Source organism: Solea senegalensis, linkage group LG8 (genome assembly GCF_019176455.1).
Source record: "Solea senegalensis isolate Sse05_10M linkage group LG8, IFAPA_SoseM_1, whole genome shotgun sequence".
NCBI lineage: Eukaryota > Metazoa > Chordata > Actinopteri > Pleuronectiformes > Soleidae > Solea > Solea senegalensis.
In genome coordinates this window covers 5,002,988-5,018,659 of record NC_058028.1, presented here as the reverse complement: position 1 = coordinate 5,018,659, position 15,672 = coordinate 5,002,988, and the positions used below count along the sequence as shown (strand labels likewise).

Here is a 15,672-nt window from a genome sequence, read left to right as displayed (position 1 = left end):
TTACATCTTTCCACAAGACCATAATGTGAACTATTTTGGCAAATTGTTAATTGTTAAAGCCATTGCCAACAGTAACTTGTTGTCTGTTTGTTTTTTTTACTTTGCATCCCTAGATTTGAGTGTTTGTCACTTCTTCATTGTATTTTTTTGTTTTTTTTATTAATAATGTGTCATTAAAGGTCACACAAATTTTGTTATTCTACATTTGAACTTTTAACCAGTTGGTACACATACAGCTCCTGACATGCATATGTAATACCCTCGAATAAACACAAGGTGTCTCTACCATTGTAGTAAATCCACAGACGGACATGTTAGAAAAATGTTTATTCTTCTGTTGCTCAGCATGTGAACTCATCCCACCAACTTGCACAGATATTTCAGTCTTACTCCACACAAATACTTCCATGAGACAACTTCTGGGATAATCCAAACATGCCACAGTGTAACACAGCTGACATGAGATGACATCATGCGCTGCTGTGATGAATTTCACATTAAATTATTTATCCCTTGAGCTTTATTCTCAGTTCATGTGCACTCAGGAAATAAGTCATAACATAAAAAGTGTTTATATTTACAATTTTGAAAGGCCAATGTGTTTTATTAAGGCAATGGGAAATGTAAAAAAAAAAAAGTAAATAAGCATGACACTGAGAAATAAAAGGCACAGCAAGTTTACCTCGCTTTACAGTGGCTTTTTTCAGCAGCTATAGTTTAGTAATGCTGACTGGCTCCTAATTTGTGGTCAAACATCCAAACAGTGTCATCGTTCAGCTGCCTCACGTCAGTACCCGCCGTCTCTCTCCACACAGCCCACACCCACTGCGTTACTGGGACACTTGCAGGAGCGGCCGCCTGGTGTTGCTAAACAGAGGTGAGTGCAGCCGCCATTGTTCGCAGCACAGTAGTTTTGTCCTGATGGAGGAAGTAAATACACAAACATGTTAAAAGCAGGGAAAATAAATCACGAGGTACAGCAAGCAGCAGCAGGAAAAAAGCTTCTTCACTATTTGTTTAACAGATACAGGCATATTGAAAAGAAACATCTGGTAAAAACTCCAGATGTTGGAGACCCCTCTCCACATTCCCTGGCTTCATACACGCAGCCTTATCAAGAGGGGAGGATGAGGCCTGGTGCTGCAGAGTAACATCAGTCTTCCTTTCACCAAATAATAAATACGAGCTGCAGAATTCCTCCTGGTACTTTCAGGTGGAGGAGCAAGGCTGCCATTTTTCAGCTTTGCACGCTGCTCTCAAAATGCTTCAAGGAAGGGCACAGAGGTCACTGGACAGTTAGTTCACGAGCAGTGAAGAGAATGAATTATAAGCCAGATTCAAAGGTAGCCCCCAAGTGGACACGGGTCAAGCTTTTTCTAAGAATGGCTTTTTAGTGGTTCTGCACATCAGTGTCAGATGCTTGTAAAGGTCTTAAAAGTCCTGTGTGTATTGACAGAAATTGACAATATGAGCCACAAGTGTGTTTGTATAAGCGATTAATTGCACATAAAACATCTCCTGCACTTACAAATACAGTATACGTCACTTTAACACTGAACAGTGTACAGGCCTGCTTGGTGCTGGAGGGAGCTATGGGAGATTAGCAGTGACTGTTGGTAAAGGGAAAATCTGGAAAATTCAACATTTCTCAACTGCTGACACACTCAAAGTGAAAGCAACACCTGACGCAGCTCCATGAACGTGTGAGTCCACTGTTAAAATAAGCCTTTTATATGTCCTTTAGGCAAGGGTCTTGCTTTTTGCAGCTTGAAGTATGAGCTTACTTTGCAAATGGAGTAAAACAACATCATTTCTTGTATGCAAAAGCTGCCATAGTTCTGCAGCATCAATATTAGATATTACTTAAACTTTAGACATTGGCCTTTCAAAGGTGAATGTGTGGTCCTGCTACAGCCGCATAACTGGTTTAATACCTGAAGGACACTGGGCATAGGCTGTGGTGATCCCATACAACTTGGTCCGCTTCTGTGGCTGGAACTCATCTGACTCCTTGGCGGCATAGCGGTCGACTGCAACCACGGCGTTCCTGTTGTAAACACAGTCAGCACAAGTGTTAGGAAGTCCAGGGACTATCCCAACCTAGAGAAATGTCTGCATCCTGCCTTCCCGTGCTTTGTATAAAGCATGTCAAGAATGAGTAAGGGGTAGGCTAACTGGCATAGTTTGCTGTAAACTGTCGAAGTGTGGGACCTCCCCCACCACCACCTCTCAACCTTCTCCAGTCAGCCAACAGCCCTGGTGAGATCACAGAGAGGCCCTGGGCAGGTCACTCAAAGACGCTGAGGCTGAGAAATTGCAAGCAGCTGCCACTTTTTAAGATGCCTCCTCACCCCACCTACACACACACACACACACACACACACAGTTGCCCCAACCCCCACTTTTTTGCAGTGGCTAACATACACATACAGACTCAGGGAAGAGTCAGAGTCTGGGAGAACATCAAGGGCTCTTGCTTGAAGTGAGGGGAGCTTTTTGACCTCTGACCCACCCCCTCCTTCAACCATCTAGACAGATCTGGATTCTTATATTGCAACAGTGTGTTGACGCCTTGATGATTTTTAAACATCAAATTCCACTGTGGCATAACTCAAGTGCATCCAGGCTGTAGTGAGTAACATCTTTACAGCTACATGTTTATGTAATAACCTCTTCAATAGCACAGTATGTTTATGACAATGGAATAAATCAGACCTCCTCCAGTCAGTGTAGTAGATGTTCTTGCCAAAAGCAGTCATTCCAAAGGGATACTGAAGTCCCTCCATTATCTTCCTGCGGTCACCGCGATCTGGATGCATGCACTCCATTTTATGTGTGCCTACGGGCAAGAGATCAGACTTAATACTAATCACGAGGCAGACATCATTTCACAGATGAGTCATCTGTCTGAAGTCTACAGTACCTGCATCTGCCCAACAAAGCAGAGAGCTCTGAGAGTCATAAGTTAGTCCGTTTGGCAGACCGAGGTCATCCTTCACCAGAACCCTTCTGTTGGAGCCATCCATGTATGAGGTCTCAATCTTGGGGGCGTCGCGGTTCCAGTCGGACCAGTATAGATTACTGTCATGAGGACAAATGTGGAATCAAACAGCAAGTTTAAATTTAGAATTAACACATAGATTTAAATGTATCAAAATTTAAATCACTGGTATATTATGATTGTTATTCTATACCTTCTGTATAAGCCACAGCCGGTAACTAGCCTCAGATAACATACAGATTGGGAATGGGAAAGAAATGAGTGTGGATATGTCAAAAGTTTCTGAGATCCCCTTAATGTTGCCTCAAATCCTCGCTTGTTTTCTTCAGCTTTCTGAGAAATTATCTGCTTTGTGCTCATCTAATTTGCCTTATTTTTCTGTACAAACTAAAAAAGAAAATCAAGATCTCATGACTCTATGCACGGTCACTACTTGGATTTCAGGGATGCAGAGATGTTTCTGCAGAGGTTACTATAAGTATTTAGGGATGAATTATAGAATTCAGCAGAGACTGTGCATAGAGGCATGCACCAGTTCTCTGGTGAAATTTAAAGGTGTTTTTCATCGTCAGGCCATGTTGCATCACTCGTGGCAACAGTTAAGGAGCTGGCTTATACAGTATTTTAGTTGACGTTGTAAATGATGCATATGGTCAATTCTGGGCAAAAGCATTTAATTAGAATGTGGAACCATTCCCATTTTTGAATATATGATTTAAATTTCCTTCAAACAGCAAATCTTAACTTGAATCCAGTCAATAACAAATTGGAAAAGTTTTACTGACCCATTGGGAGGGTCGGTAATAATAGAACGAGGGTTGACGAGGTCAGAGTCGATTAAGACGCGACGCTGAGACCCATCCAGGGAGGCAACCTCGATGTGATCTCTCACCGAATCTGTCCAGAACATAGTTCGGCCCAAGTAATCGATGGCGATACCCTCGGGGCTGTCCAAATCTGTTAAGAGGATAAAATGTCTTCATCAGTTTATTTCTTTTGTCTTTATCTGACATTCTCCTGTGTCATCAAAGGCTGAAAAAGACAGAATGCCAGTGGAGTGACGGAAGAGTGAGCAGTGAGGCTAACCTGATCGAATGACATTAACAGGATCTCCACCCTGGATGTTGGCCTTGCTGATTGAAGGCGATGTGATTTCCGTCCAGTAGACCATTTTTTCCACACAGTCGTAGGCCACGCCAATGATTACCTTCCCCTGCAGAAGGGTCAACAACCAATCTTTGAAGTGCACTTAGTTCAAACAACAGTGTTAAGGGATAAAAAAAACACGAGGCAGATGTGTTTTTCTTGACATTAACGCCGAGACATAAATCTAAACAAACAGAGCCGCATACTCAGCATGAGCGCGGCGGCCAGACTTTGGACCAGCTGGTTTGGAAATCAGCGTAACAAGAAATACAGCTTGTGATTCCAAAGATGTCTGACGGATGTTAGCAATTAGTGTGAATGTCACCATGTGCCTCCAATAAAGTGCAAGCCTCAGACGCTCGCAGCTAATTGGTGGAATCGCAGAGTTAGAATGCAAACATTAGAACCAGCGTAGAACCGGGCTGTTGAGTATAAGATAATATGTCCTCAGTGTGGTCAGGAGAGCTGAGCTCTTAGAGGCAGTTGTCTGTCAGTGAATAAATCATTGTTTTTTGTATCATAGTCCTAGTCATAACACACATTTTAACTGCAGACCTTTTAATAAACAGAAAGGCAGTAACTCTCTGAGATAATGTTTATATTAGCAAACTGTAGTAGTCAAAATATTTTGGCCTTATTGAGCAATAATTGCACAATAAACTCTCATCATAATGTAAATGAAGTGATCTTTAAGCAGCTGCATATACAGGAAAAGCCACTTTTCAAGCATTGGAAATTGCCAACCCTGCAAAGCAACCTCAAAAAAAATATAAAATTGGAAGAGTTTGTCAGAGATGAGCTCCTGTTGCATATGAAGTGTGTTCCTGTCCATGTTCATTTTGTGGGAGGGGCCCAGAACAGAAGATGTTTCTCAAAGTCCAAACCACAGACAAAAATGAATCCCTCATACTGCTTATCGAGTTCTCTCATTAAAGACAAAAATAAATGCCAAAAAACTTACAGGGAGATGAAGGACGGTTTTGGCATCGTCACTTTTCATATCGTAACTGTCCAGCGGAACGTGCTCAATCCTGCCACTCTGTGCAAACAAGAGGTGAGTTCCTGAAGGCAGGGGGTGGACATCGGGTCGAGGGGTGGGTCCGATAGGTGGTGTCACGCCACCATTGTCGATACCTTATTGTGACAAAAAAACAAAAAAAACAAGAAGAAATATCCAGTTAAGGTTTTTCAGATTTTTGTGTCCTGTTGTTCTTAAGAATAATGTGACAATGTACTCACACAGTGGCGTGCTGCCAGGTCCGGAACGCGTCCCAGGGATTTCCTGTCCATTTCGGTCCACACACCAGCAATGTCCCGTGCTGCCATGGCACTGCATCGGTTCAAAGGCACCGTTCTCGTCACATGTAGGGACATACTGTCCAACTGGAGGACGAGGCCCACGCGGACCATACTCTGTGGCGCCCAAGAGATTTTCTCTTTGGCTCTCGCATTTTGTTTTTGTCCTGCCTGAGAAGAGAAATTAAAAACAGAATATACCATTAAGACCACAGGAACCTATTCATTCAGCTCATTTATATTTCATTTTGTCCTCAGCAAAACAAAACAAAAAAAAACTCCCACATCCCTTATACCTTAAGGTATGACAAATTCTTTTAGCTATCCAGCAGAAAATGAAAAACAGGTTCCATCTGGCTCTCTGACAAGGAACTCATTTCCAAGTGAAATAAACAATGCAGTGAGTGGTGCCACGAATAAAAATGATCCCTTTGCCGTTTTTCTAATATAGTGAGTGCAAATACATTCGAAAAGACCACACTCAGTGGCCATTACACCTGTTCAACTACTTCTTAGCACAAGTATTTAATCAGCCAATACTTTTGGACATGAAGACGTGGTCAAGGTGACCTGCTGAAGTTCAAACTGCACATCAGAGTGGAGAACTTTGAGTATGGCATGGAGGTTGGTGCCACATGGGCTGCTCTGACAATCTACTGGGATTTTCACATGCAACCATACAGCGTCCAAGGCTGATGCGTGAGGTCGGAGGTCAGAGGAGAATGGCCAGACTGGTTTCTTTAAATAATAGAAAAGCAACTCAAATAAGCACTTGCTACAACCAAGGTATGCAGAAGACCATCTCTGAACACACAACATGTCAAAGCATGAAGCACACGGCTACAGCAGCAAAAAACCACACCAGCTGCCATTTTATCAGGCGTCCTGTTTACCTAATGTCTTGGCCGGTGAGCGCATGTCACCATATCATGTTGTTAAATACATTAATATTACCTGAGTGAGCTCCGATGACACATAACCAAAATAAACTTCCAACACCACAGAGTGAATATTGCATGACTGAATATAAAACAATGCAGGTGTAGAGTGTCGGGTTTGCTTGGCACAGTACCAGACTTACCTGGAGAGCAGGACAAGCCGTCACCGTAGTAACCTGGCCTGCACTGGCAGGTAAATGATCCCTCGGTGTTGTAACATACAGCATCCTGATGGCACCTGCCTTGTTGGCACTCATCTATGTCTTCGGGGGGGGGGAGAAAAGAGGGTACGTGAGGGTAAGAAGACTCATCAGAGACTTATAATATATTTTCCAAGCGTCCAATCTATTGTTTTCTTTTATGTCGTCTGTGTACAGTGTGATTTGGGCCTCAGAGAGCAGAACATTTGGCAAAGACGAGGAAAGAATGGAATCTTATGGCGCACCGGCCAAACCTCCCCGACCTCCACATAAGAACCGTCCATCTGCTTTTCATGTTTAACTGCTCAAACAGCACACACGTGTTATGTAACCCGTCTCACCTCCCCCGCACCGAGCAGATGTTTTAATAATTACAGCGTCCACATGTTTACTTGTGTTGGAGCACGACACAGGTCATTTCTCCTTTTACGCACTTGACTAGAACGTTACAAACAAACGTGCGACTTTGGATCAAATCGAACCACTTAGGCAGCTACTAGTTTCAGCAGATTCTTGCTTTTGCTCACATGATAATAAAACCCTTGTGTAACAAAGGATGCTCTGACACCCAAGATTCAAGAGAAATGTAAATAACATTTTTGTTGCCTGAAGCTACAAAACTCCAATCGTTGGCAGAATGATGTCCTTGTCGGCTTATGTTTCCCCCAAAACAACAAAAAAAATGTTTCTGTCTAACAACTTTCAAATCTCACATTATGGAGCCTGGAGTGTATGACATGAATAGCAACACATATTTAATTAATGCTGTTAACATATAACAAATTACGGAAGTGCATTGCATTCATTAATTTTTTGGTTTGTTTTTCTGTCTAATGTTTTTCCCTGTTTTTTGAAGTAATTATTTTCCTGTTTTTCTGAGTAATTTTTTTTCCTGAATTATCGAGAACTCTCGCGAGAACCTCCGACCTGCAAGTGACTCCCACATTATCATCAGTCTCCTGATCGTCTCTTGAGTCACCACGTAGCCAGCCTGAATGCATTTCATATGCATCACCTTGTATCCATGGAGCATGCCATATCTGTCCAACTGATCCTGGAGAAACATTTGTCTAACAGATTTAACAGAATGAGCTTTCCTTCTGAACAACTAAGTCCTCAAGTGCCTGCGCAAAGTCGACAAACTAATGGGAACACCATCGATGTGACAGGACTATCTCCCAGTGTCTTGAACCCAGATCAAAGTAAAACTTGATTAAACTAAACAAGCCGTCCATGTTGTTATAAATCGAACTCTCAATAAAGGAATGAATGCGTCTATTGTTTCAAATGCTCTCTAAACTCAGAAGAAAAATATTCAGTAAATTAGAAAAAAATTACTCCAAAAAACAACCATGAAAAAACTGAATCTGACAAACAGAAAAAAAAATTACTCCAAAAAACTGACCAAAAATTATTTTTTTTCAAGTGAATGCAATGTGCTTCTGTAACAAATGACTCCCTTTAATCTGTTTGAAAAACATTACATTTGACTCTATTAATTCTGAAATTGAATCATAACATCAACTAAATAATAATTCTTTTACTCAAGATTCAGTCCTACATCTCACAATCATTCCCTTTACTTAATATTCATTCAGATTCAGTTCCTTCTTTAACACTACTCTCATTCCTTGTGCATCAGTCAGGTCAAGCTGCTGCTTGATCAATTGCATATCATGTCATTTTAAGACAAGTATTTATTAAATGAGCTATATTTAGATTAAACTGTACAAAGTACAAAATGAGATTATCACAGTGAAGAAGTGTCAGAAGAAATATCTCTGAACAAGCACATGAATTGTCCTTTAAATCTAATATCAGGACAAAAACAGACACACTAAAGCCTCAGAAATGTGTATAATACACTTCAAGTGATTTAATAAGTTGCAATAACTGCTAACAATGCTGTTTTTCCATTCTTCAGCACAAGTATGTATTTAAAGTGTCCGTGCCGTACCTTGGCAGACTCGTCCGTCTCCTATGAAGCCCGGCAGACACGAGCAAATGAAGGACGAGCCTCCTGTGTAGCTGCACTGAGCTCGCTCGGGACTGTCACAGGTGTGGGTGCCTTCTTCACAGGCATCGACGGGTCGGTTCACCTCTGAAGAGAAGAGTGAAAGTGGGAAGGTTGTGTAAACTGTCTTAATGCATTTGATTTAGCTGTACTTGGCAGCACACAAACACCACTTACCAACACAGGTCTGTCCATCCCGAGCAAACTGATATCCATCTTCACATTCGCAGCGGAAGGTCCCGGGCTGGTTGTTGCAGATAGCATGGAAGCCACAGGTCTGAGGGGCTTCTCTGCACTCGTCGATGTCTGATAAAGGAGACAAGAGTCAACGCTCATATTCAATAAACTGCCACATATGGCCGACATTTGAGTTTGGGACTCTGGAGTCACATCAGCGTCCTTCGTTATCACATGTTTAGACATCAGCCAACAGAGGTTAATTAGATTTCTTAATTACAAAGGTTTGAAGATAGCTTCTGTCTGAAAGACTTCCTTCCTCGTTCTAGTGCATGTGACAAGGAGCTTCCTGTCTGGCCTCAAATGCAAAATATCGCTGGTCCTATAGAATGTTGTCTGGGAATGAGGGCCAGGCTGGATATGTTAACCTTGTCTGGGAAAATGGGGCACTTTGTTTTCCATGTGGGAGTCCCTCCGCTAATTGGTAAGATTGCACAGTTCCCCAGGAAGGAAGGCTTTACAAAGTCTGAGTTAATTAAACAATGGCTCTAAGCAGAGGTTGAAACATTCTGATTTATGTGAAAGCAGAAAATAGCTGAATGTAGAAAAATTGGCCTTTTAATTATTATTATTATTGTTAGTATTATCATTAATAACAACAATACTACTACTACTACTACTACTACTAATAATAATAATATTATTATCACCATTACTATTATGATATAATTAAAGTTGATATTCTTTAATTCTCCTCAGGCCAGAGTATAAATGACATGTAGCTCTATGAACATGTCATCACTGACTCAGAACTGTCCTGTCTAAACTGATAACTTGACACAACTGTAATATATCTGCTTCTGGTCTCTCTCTTCTATCTCTACCTCAACTTCCTCTTGTCCTTTCTCTCCCCCACTTCTCCTGTGTCCCCCATTTTTCCTTTCACCCCAACCGGTCGAGGCAGATCTTTGAGTCTGGTTCTGTCAGAGTTTTTTTTTCTCTCCACTGATGCCTAGTGCTTGTGAATTGCTGGGTTTCTCTGCTCTCTATAATGTAAAATTGAATTGAAGTGAATTGAATTGAATCATGTTCCTATTCAGAGGAAAATAGACAATAATGTGTTCGCACCAGTGGGAATGACAGCTGACATCGTCAGGTCAATTGGCAAATCTCCTGTGTCATTCTTACCATAACACGAGCGGCCATCACCATTGAAGCCAGTAGCACACTCGCAGGTGAACTGGTTTCCCTCTCCAGGTCGGCAAGCGGCGTTGGTGTCACAGCCGTGTCTTCCTGTGAAACATGGGTTCTCCTCTGGCTGCCCTCCTGAGAAGTGAACATGTATGAAGATGTGTTGTTACTATCCCGCTGACTAATTTAGTAACAGCCCTAACTTCCCTGATTCAAGCCATCGTCAGGATGTTGTTTTAGGTTGCATTTCAGGAAGGAAGTGAGCTCAGACCAAAACAGGAAGACAAGAATAATCTCCATGACCTCACCATTGACATCCCCGATTTTGTTGCTCATGGCGAACCGGATGAGCTCATTATTATGGTCATACATGACAAAGATCTGGTCCACGCTGAGCATCTGGGTGGGCTTCATGTTTCCTAAAGATCCGTCATGCTGGCAGCTCTGGAAGCTGATGGTCTGACGCCACTGATACGTCCTGGTGTCAGTGGTACCATCGGGCAAGGTCACGATGTAGTTCCGGGTGGAGGAGGAGGTGATCACTGCAAGGTAAGAAGAAGAAAACATAGACAGGTACAAAACAAGCAAATGGTGATTTCTCAGTTCATAGGGTTTTGTTATGATTTCAAAAGCTGAAAGGAAACCTTAGACATTTACGTTAAAACAGATTCTTTGTTCATGCTGTAGCTTACAGTTGTTGCTGTACTGGTAGATCTCAGAGTAAGGCTCGACCTGCACGGTGGATCCTTGAGGCACCTCAGGGACCCGGCCTTCCAGGCTGGTGCTCACGACCAGGTGGTCATGCTCGTCGATACCTTTGAACTCCTGTCTGATGGTCAGCTTCTCGTTCCCTGGCAGAAAGGTCACCTCAGCCTGCCGTGTGAACTCCCCCCCTTCAGAGGATGAAGAAGAGGTTAACTTTAAGACCCTGGCCCTGGATGAACTTTGGCTTACCGCCATCTGTCTGAGCTGAGGTAATGTGAGGGGAATTCAGCTGGAAAGAGCGAGTAAAACTGCAGCTGTATGGCAAAGTGAGCTGGACAAAAATGCAGCCTGTTCAGTGTTGACTCACCATCTCCATTTATATCTGTGCTGTCTGTGCTTGTAGCAACACTGACATTTGTTGAAAGAGCTTTTTCAAACTGCTTGAAAAGCTAGTGAATGTTAGTGAATTAGTAGGTGCTGCTAAAACATTTCCCCTCACCAACATGACTGAAGCCATTCTTGAAGCCAGGCTGCTCCAGAGCAAACGCCCACCCGATCGCACCACCGATGGACGACAGCGGCTGCAGCGAGGGCCCGACGTTCTGTGGGATGTCACTGATGGCGACGTAGGATCGGCCATCATTTGCAACAACATATGAGTGGAGATCGTTGCTGCTGAACTCCACTGGTGAAGGAGAGCTGCCCACATACACTCTTCCATGCAGTTTACCATTCATCCTCTGTGGCTTTCCTGCAAGAAATTAACCCAGACCATCAAAGTTAATCACAGAGAAGAACAACCACTGTGCACAGGGCTTTACTCGGAGGCTTTTGTAGCCATCTGCTCAAATTAAATTCAGACATCTGAGTTGTGAGGAGACTTGTGGAACCGGCTGAGTAACAGATGCTTTCCCAACACATCCACGTTTGCCAATTACTAAGAATTCATGAAAATAAACAGATTCTGGACGTAAAAGTCTCACTTGTTATACAGCACGAATCACCCATAACATTTACAAAACAAAGCTGTTTCGGGATGTCAGATATCGATGTCAATTGTTTTTCTTCTTTAAATTAGTGACCACTGAAATTAGTGCTGGAATTGCAGAGTGACTGAGTCCTTTACGGTTACTATAAAAGTGTTCCATTCATAGCACAGATGTTAAACACCTAAACTTAAAGGAAATAACAATTTTAAACTCCAAAGTAAAAGGTGATCTTTAAGTGTACCCTCTGCCACACACTGTATCCCGTTCCCGTAGAAGCCAGGCTTGCAGGCGCAGCAGAATCCGCTGGAGTAGTCGTTGCAGTCAGCAAACTGGGAACACTTGTTTCTGTTGTTTGCACATGTCCCGGAGTTGTACGAGAACACTGAAAACATGGAAAAGAATAACGGCGGATTAAAAAACTATAATCTTCTTCTTTTTTAAATTCTGTTCATTAAACAGAATTAAAAAGAGCAATTTTATAGTGTGAACTCACCATCTACACTTATATCTGTGTCTTCCACCACCACCACTTCCGGGTTGCCTGGTTGAAGTGGCTGGTACTGAACGGGATGGACTACAATCTGCCCTCCTTCTGGTTCATAAGGTGGATACTCTTCCACCTGACCATTAGTATGCACAAGCCTCCTTTCTTCGATGGCATCGGTGGGATCGACATAGACTTCAGGAGGTGTGGCCTCAGTGGGCAGGTCAGTGACCTCACCGGGAGCCACGTTGGTAAAAAAGGGAGAGGTACCGATCTCGTACACCCACACACCACGCAGGCCAGAGTTGGTTTCCCTATAAGAACGAGGGGTAAAAAGTTTTATGCATAAAATGTCCAACATGCGCCATCCAAGACTAAGGAAACATGTTCATTTGAGAAACTGCCCTCACTGAAAACAAATGGCAACATTTGGGTTTTCTTCTGGTTCTCTGGTTTTCTTCCCACAGTCCAAAATTATGCAGATTTGGGGATAAGAATAATTGAAGACTCTAAATTGACTGTAGGTGTGAGTGTGAGTGTGGAGGGTTATTTTGTCTCCACGAGTCCTTGTGATGGACTGACAACCTGTCCCTGTATTTTGCCCCCACATCAGCTGGGATTGTCACCAGCGTCAGTCGTGACCCTCATGTGGAGGATGGAAGATGGATGGATGTTTAAAGTATGTTGAATTATTGCTTTCCACTATCTATTATTTTACAGAAAATAATTCTGGATTTCTTTATTTCTAAAACCCCAAAAAGCAACCAAAACACAGAGTGAGGATGCAGTCAGTGCCCAGTTACAGTAATAGAGCACAAGTGCGTCAACTAATGTTATGAGCCTGTCGAGTTCCGCTGGGGAAGTTCCGGAGCCTGAGCATCAGCCCTCGTTAGTGTAATTGTGGGTAAAATAGTTTTAGAAAAATGACATAAATAATGTGACATTCTAAAAAAATGCTGTTGATGTTTTACTGCCTGTAGAGTGCTGACACCACGTTAAACATGCTGATAAACAGAGTAATAATGATCACGATTCTAATCAGTTTGTTTAACATTAAAGTGTGCTGCTGGTTACTCTAACGTCGTTTATTCCCTCCTTTTAAAGACGCTTCTTTCGGCAACTGAAGGAAGGAAAGTCTGTTTTGCACATGCACATACAGAGTCTTACATGCTGTTCTTTAAAGTCAAGGAACAGGTGTCGTTGTGCTGACTGGGCGACTTACTCTGCTAATGTCCTGACAGATGCCTCGTCATCTGTAGTGGTGCGGTAGTATGGTCCCTGAGTGTTAAACAGAAAACCTTTCACTACGCCTTTACTAAAGCCAGCGTGCATGGTCACACTGCCGTCTTGTGCAGGTGAGGTGGAAGACTGGATCCCATCCCTTGGATATAGGACAATTGCATACGAGGCCCTCTCCAGAGATGCAATAACCAGCTGGAAGGTGTTTCTCTGTGTTGAAAAAAAAAGAAAAGAAAATAGAGTAAATTGCCAGTTTCTCCAAAAATCACTTCAGTAACGATGACGATGCTCACCTTCTTGTCTTGGGTTTGAGGTTCGTGCGTGGCAACATCAACCCAGGTGATGACCACAGCATGGGTGGGGTCAACTTCATCGTCATCGGGGAAGCCTCTGTTGATGTGCTCCGCTGCCCGATGCAGAACTTCAGGGCTGGAGTCCTGGCGGAAGAAAACCTTCCCCGCACCATCACTTGTGTCCAGGTCTCCTTGCAGAGCTGCAATCATGCCAAACTTTGAGGGCATTTTGCCAAGATATGTCGACTCGCTCGTCGGCTCTGCTGTGGCAACGAATCCATTGGTGTTGATCTGAAATGAAAAACGCAAGTTGGTGATGGCGCAGCGAGATGTGGAAGCCTGTAACAGTGGATGTTATGGCACGACTGACCAGTCTGACCCATTTTTTGTACTTTATTTCAGACTCATTAGCGTAATGATCTAATGAACAAACAAGACGCCGTTTAACACACATCTCACACACTTAAAGGTCTAATGTGAACACATGCGAGGCTCGTAAAAGAAAAGAAAGAAGCTGGGTTCATGTCAAAAACACACACTCTGCACATGGGGCTCCTCCACTTCCTGAGCAGAGGAAAACAAGAGCACTATTCCTGGCTGGTATTCCACTGTTTCCTGTCCCTGCCCCTGACGAACAGCCCTGGAGAACCCAAAGATTATGCACTAATCGTCATTACAGAGACTTCCTGCCAAAATGGAAGATAGGGCTGGGAAAAGGATCAGTGATTCTGATCACACTGACACAAAGATCATTACTGTTAGTAAATACCTCAACGTACCACATACTCTCAGACAATAAAACCTCCAAATGATGAAGAGGTTTGGTGTGAAAAGCATTACTGTTCCCCTGCAGGGCAGGAAGAGTTCAGTGGAGACTCTCACATGAGTAATAACAAAAATCTTTTTGCCATCTTGTCTGCAGCAGGGGGAAAAAATCTGTGTTGCTTCGACCGATTCTTACAACGTAAAGTATCTCAACCTAAGGCTCATGTGTTAATTACTACAACTTCCTGCCTCTGCACATCTCCTAAAGGCGATCAAGTCCCTGTGTCACAGCTCCATGAATGACAAAAACAAATCACTGTTCATCAAACACAAGACTGTTAGAGCACTGAAAAAGAAAATGTTTGACATACTGAAACAATTACTAGAAAGACAACTATTTTAGACTAAACTCAATCTATATAGGTGGTCATTTTGTTTTTGGTTCGTCGACCATTTTCTTTTTTCAGTGAACCTTCAGAATATTAAATAAAAACAAAACTTTGAAGAAAGCCAGTGTCCTGCCTTTGATGTGCATAATAATTACTTTTATTATGCACATGCGGCACAATTGAAACAGAGATGCAGCACTTTTCTTGGAAAAGAAGAATCTCTAGGATAAAGGGCTGTTTGTTTGTCCAGCACAATGGTGCAGCTTTCAGCTAAATCTTCTTATTGCCCAATTTTCCCCAGTCATTTCCCCCTGCTCCAAGTGGAAACTGCAAGCAACAAATAATAACAATAATAATAATAATAATAATAATAATAATAATAATAATAAAGGGTTAGGGTTATGTAGTCTGCAAATGAAGTTCATTTGCATTCTGCATTTCAGTTTGACACTGTAGCATAAAGTGGTTTAACTCATATGTTTCTAATGAGCATCTCTCATCCACCACACAGCTGTAATGTGACATAAATGTTTTGGGATGGATTACAAAATAAGACTCTTTCAGTACTTTGGTCCCTAGTGTCAACAGTACAACGATAACCTGGGGGGAAAGTTGTAAGAATGCATGGACACGATAAAGCGAGATAGAGCCCTCCTCTGTGATAAGTGAGTCAATATGTTGTGAATGCTACAGTCTGCCCCCAGATATGTGCAGCGATTTCCCGGCATTGTTAAATGTTGTAAGCGCTGACCTCTTTTTTCGCGTACAGGCTTTCTGGGGAATGCGCAATTGCGCAAGATCTATGGACTATCCGCAGTGACCAGTCAATCCCACGCATTTGTCTC

The 15,672-nt window shown here is 42.6% G+C and overlaps 1 protein-coding gene across 1 annotated transcript; it reads right to left on the bottom strand.

Moving 5' to 3' along the window:
- Positions 1 to 312: 312 nt before the first annotated feature.
- nid1a (nidogen 1a) lies at positions 313 to 14,018 on the bottom strand (the record flags this gene model as incomplete). Its single annotated transcript, XM_044032292.1, has 19 exons — positions 313 to 918; positions 1,935 to 2,047; positions 2,716 to 2,839; positions 2,924 to 3,081; positions 3,787 to 3,958; positions 4,088 to 4,214; positions 5,109 to 5,281; positions 5,387 to 5,614; positions 6,525 to 6,644; positions 8,539 to 8,682; positions 8,773 to 8,901; positions 9,961 to 10,098; positions 10,272 to 10,505; positions 10,656 to 10,856; positions 11,168 to 11,419; positions 11,899 to 12,039; positions 12,151 to 12,455; positions 13,364 to 13,590; positions 13,674 to 14,018. Coding segments are annotated over 19 exons (3,462 nt in total), but the record flags the coding sequence as incomplete, so codon positions are not given.
- Positions 14,019 to 15,672: the final 1,654 nt, after the last annotated feature.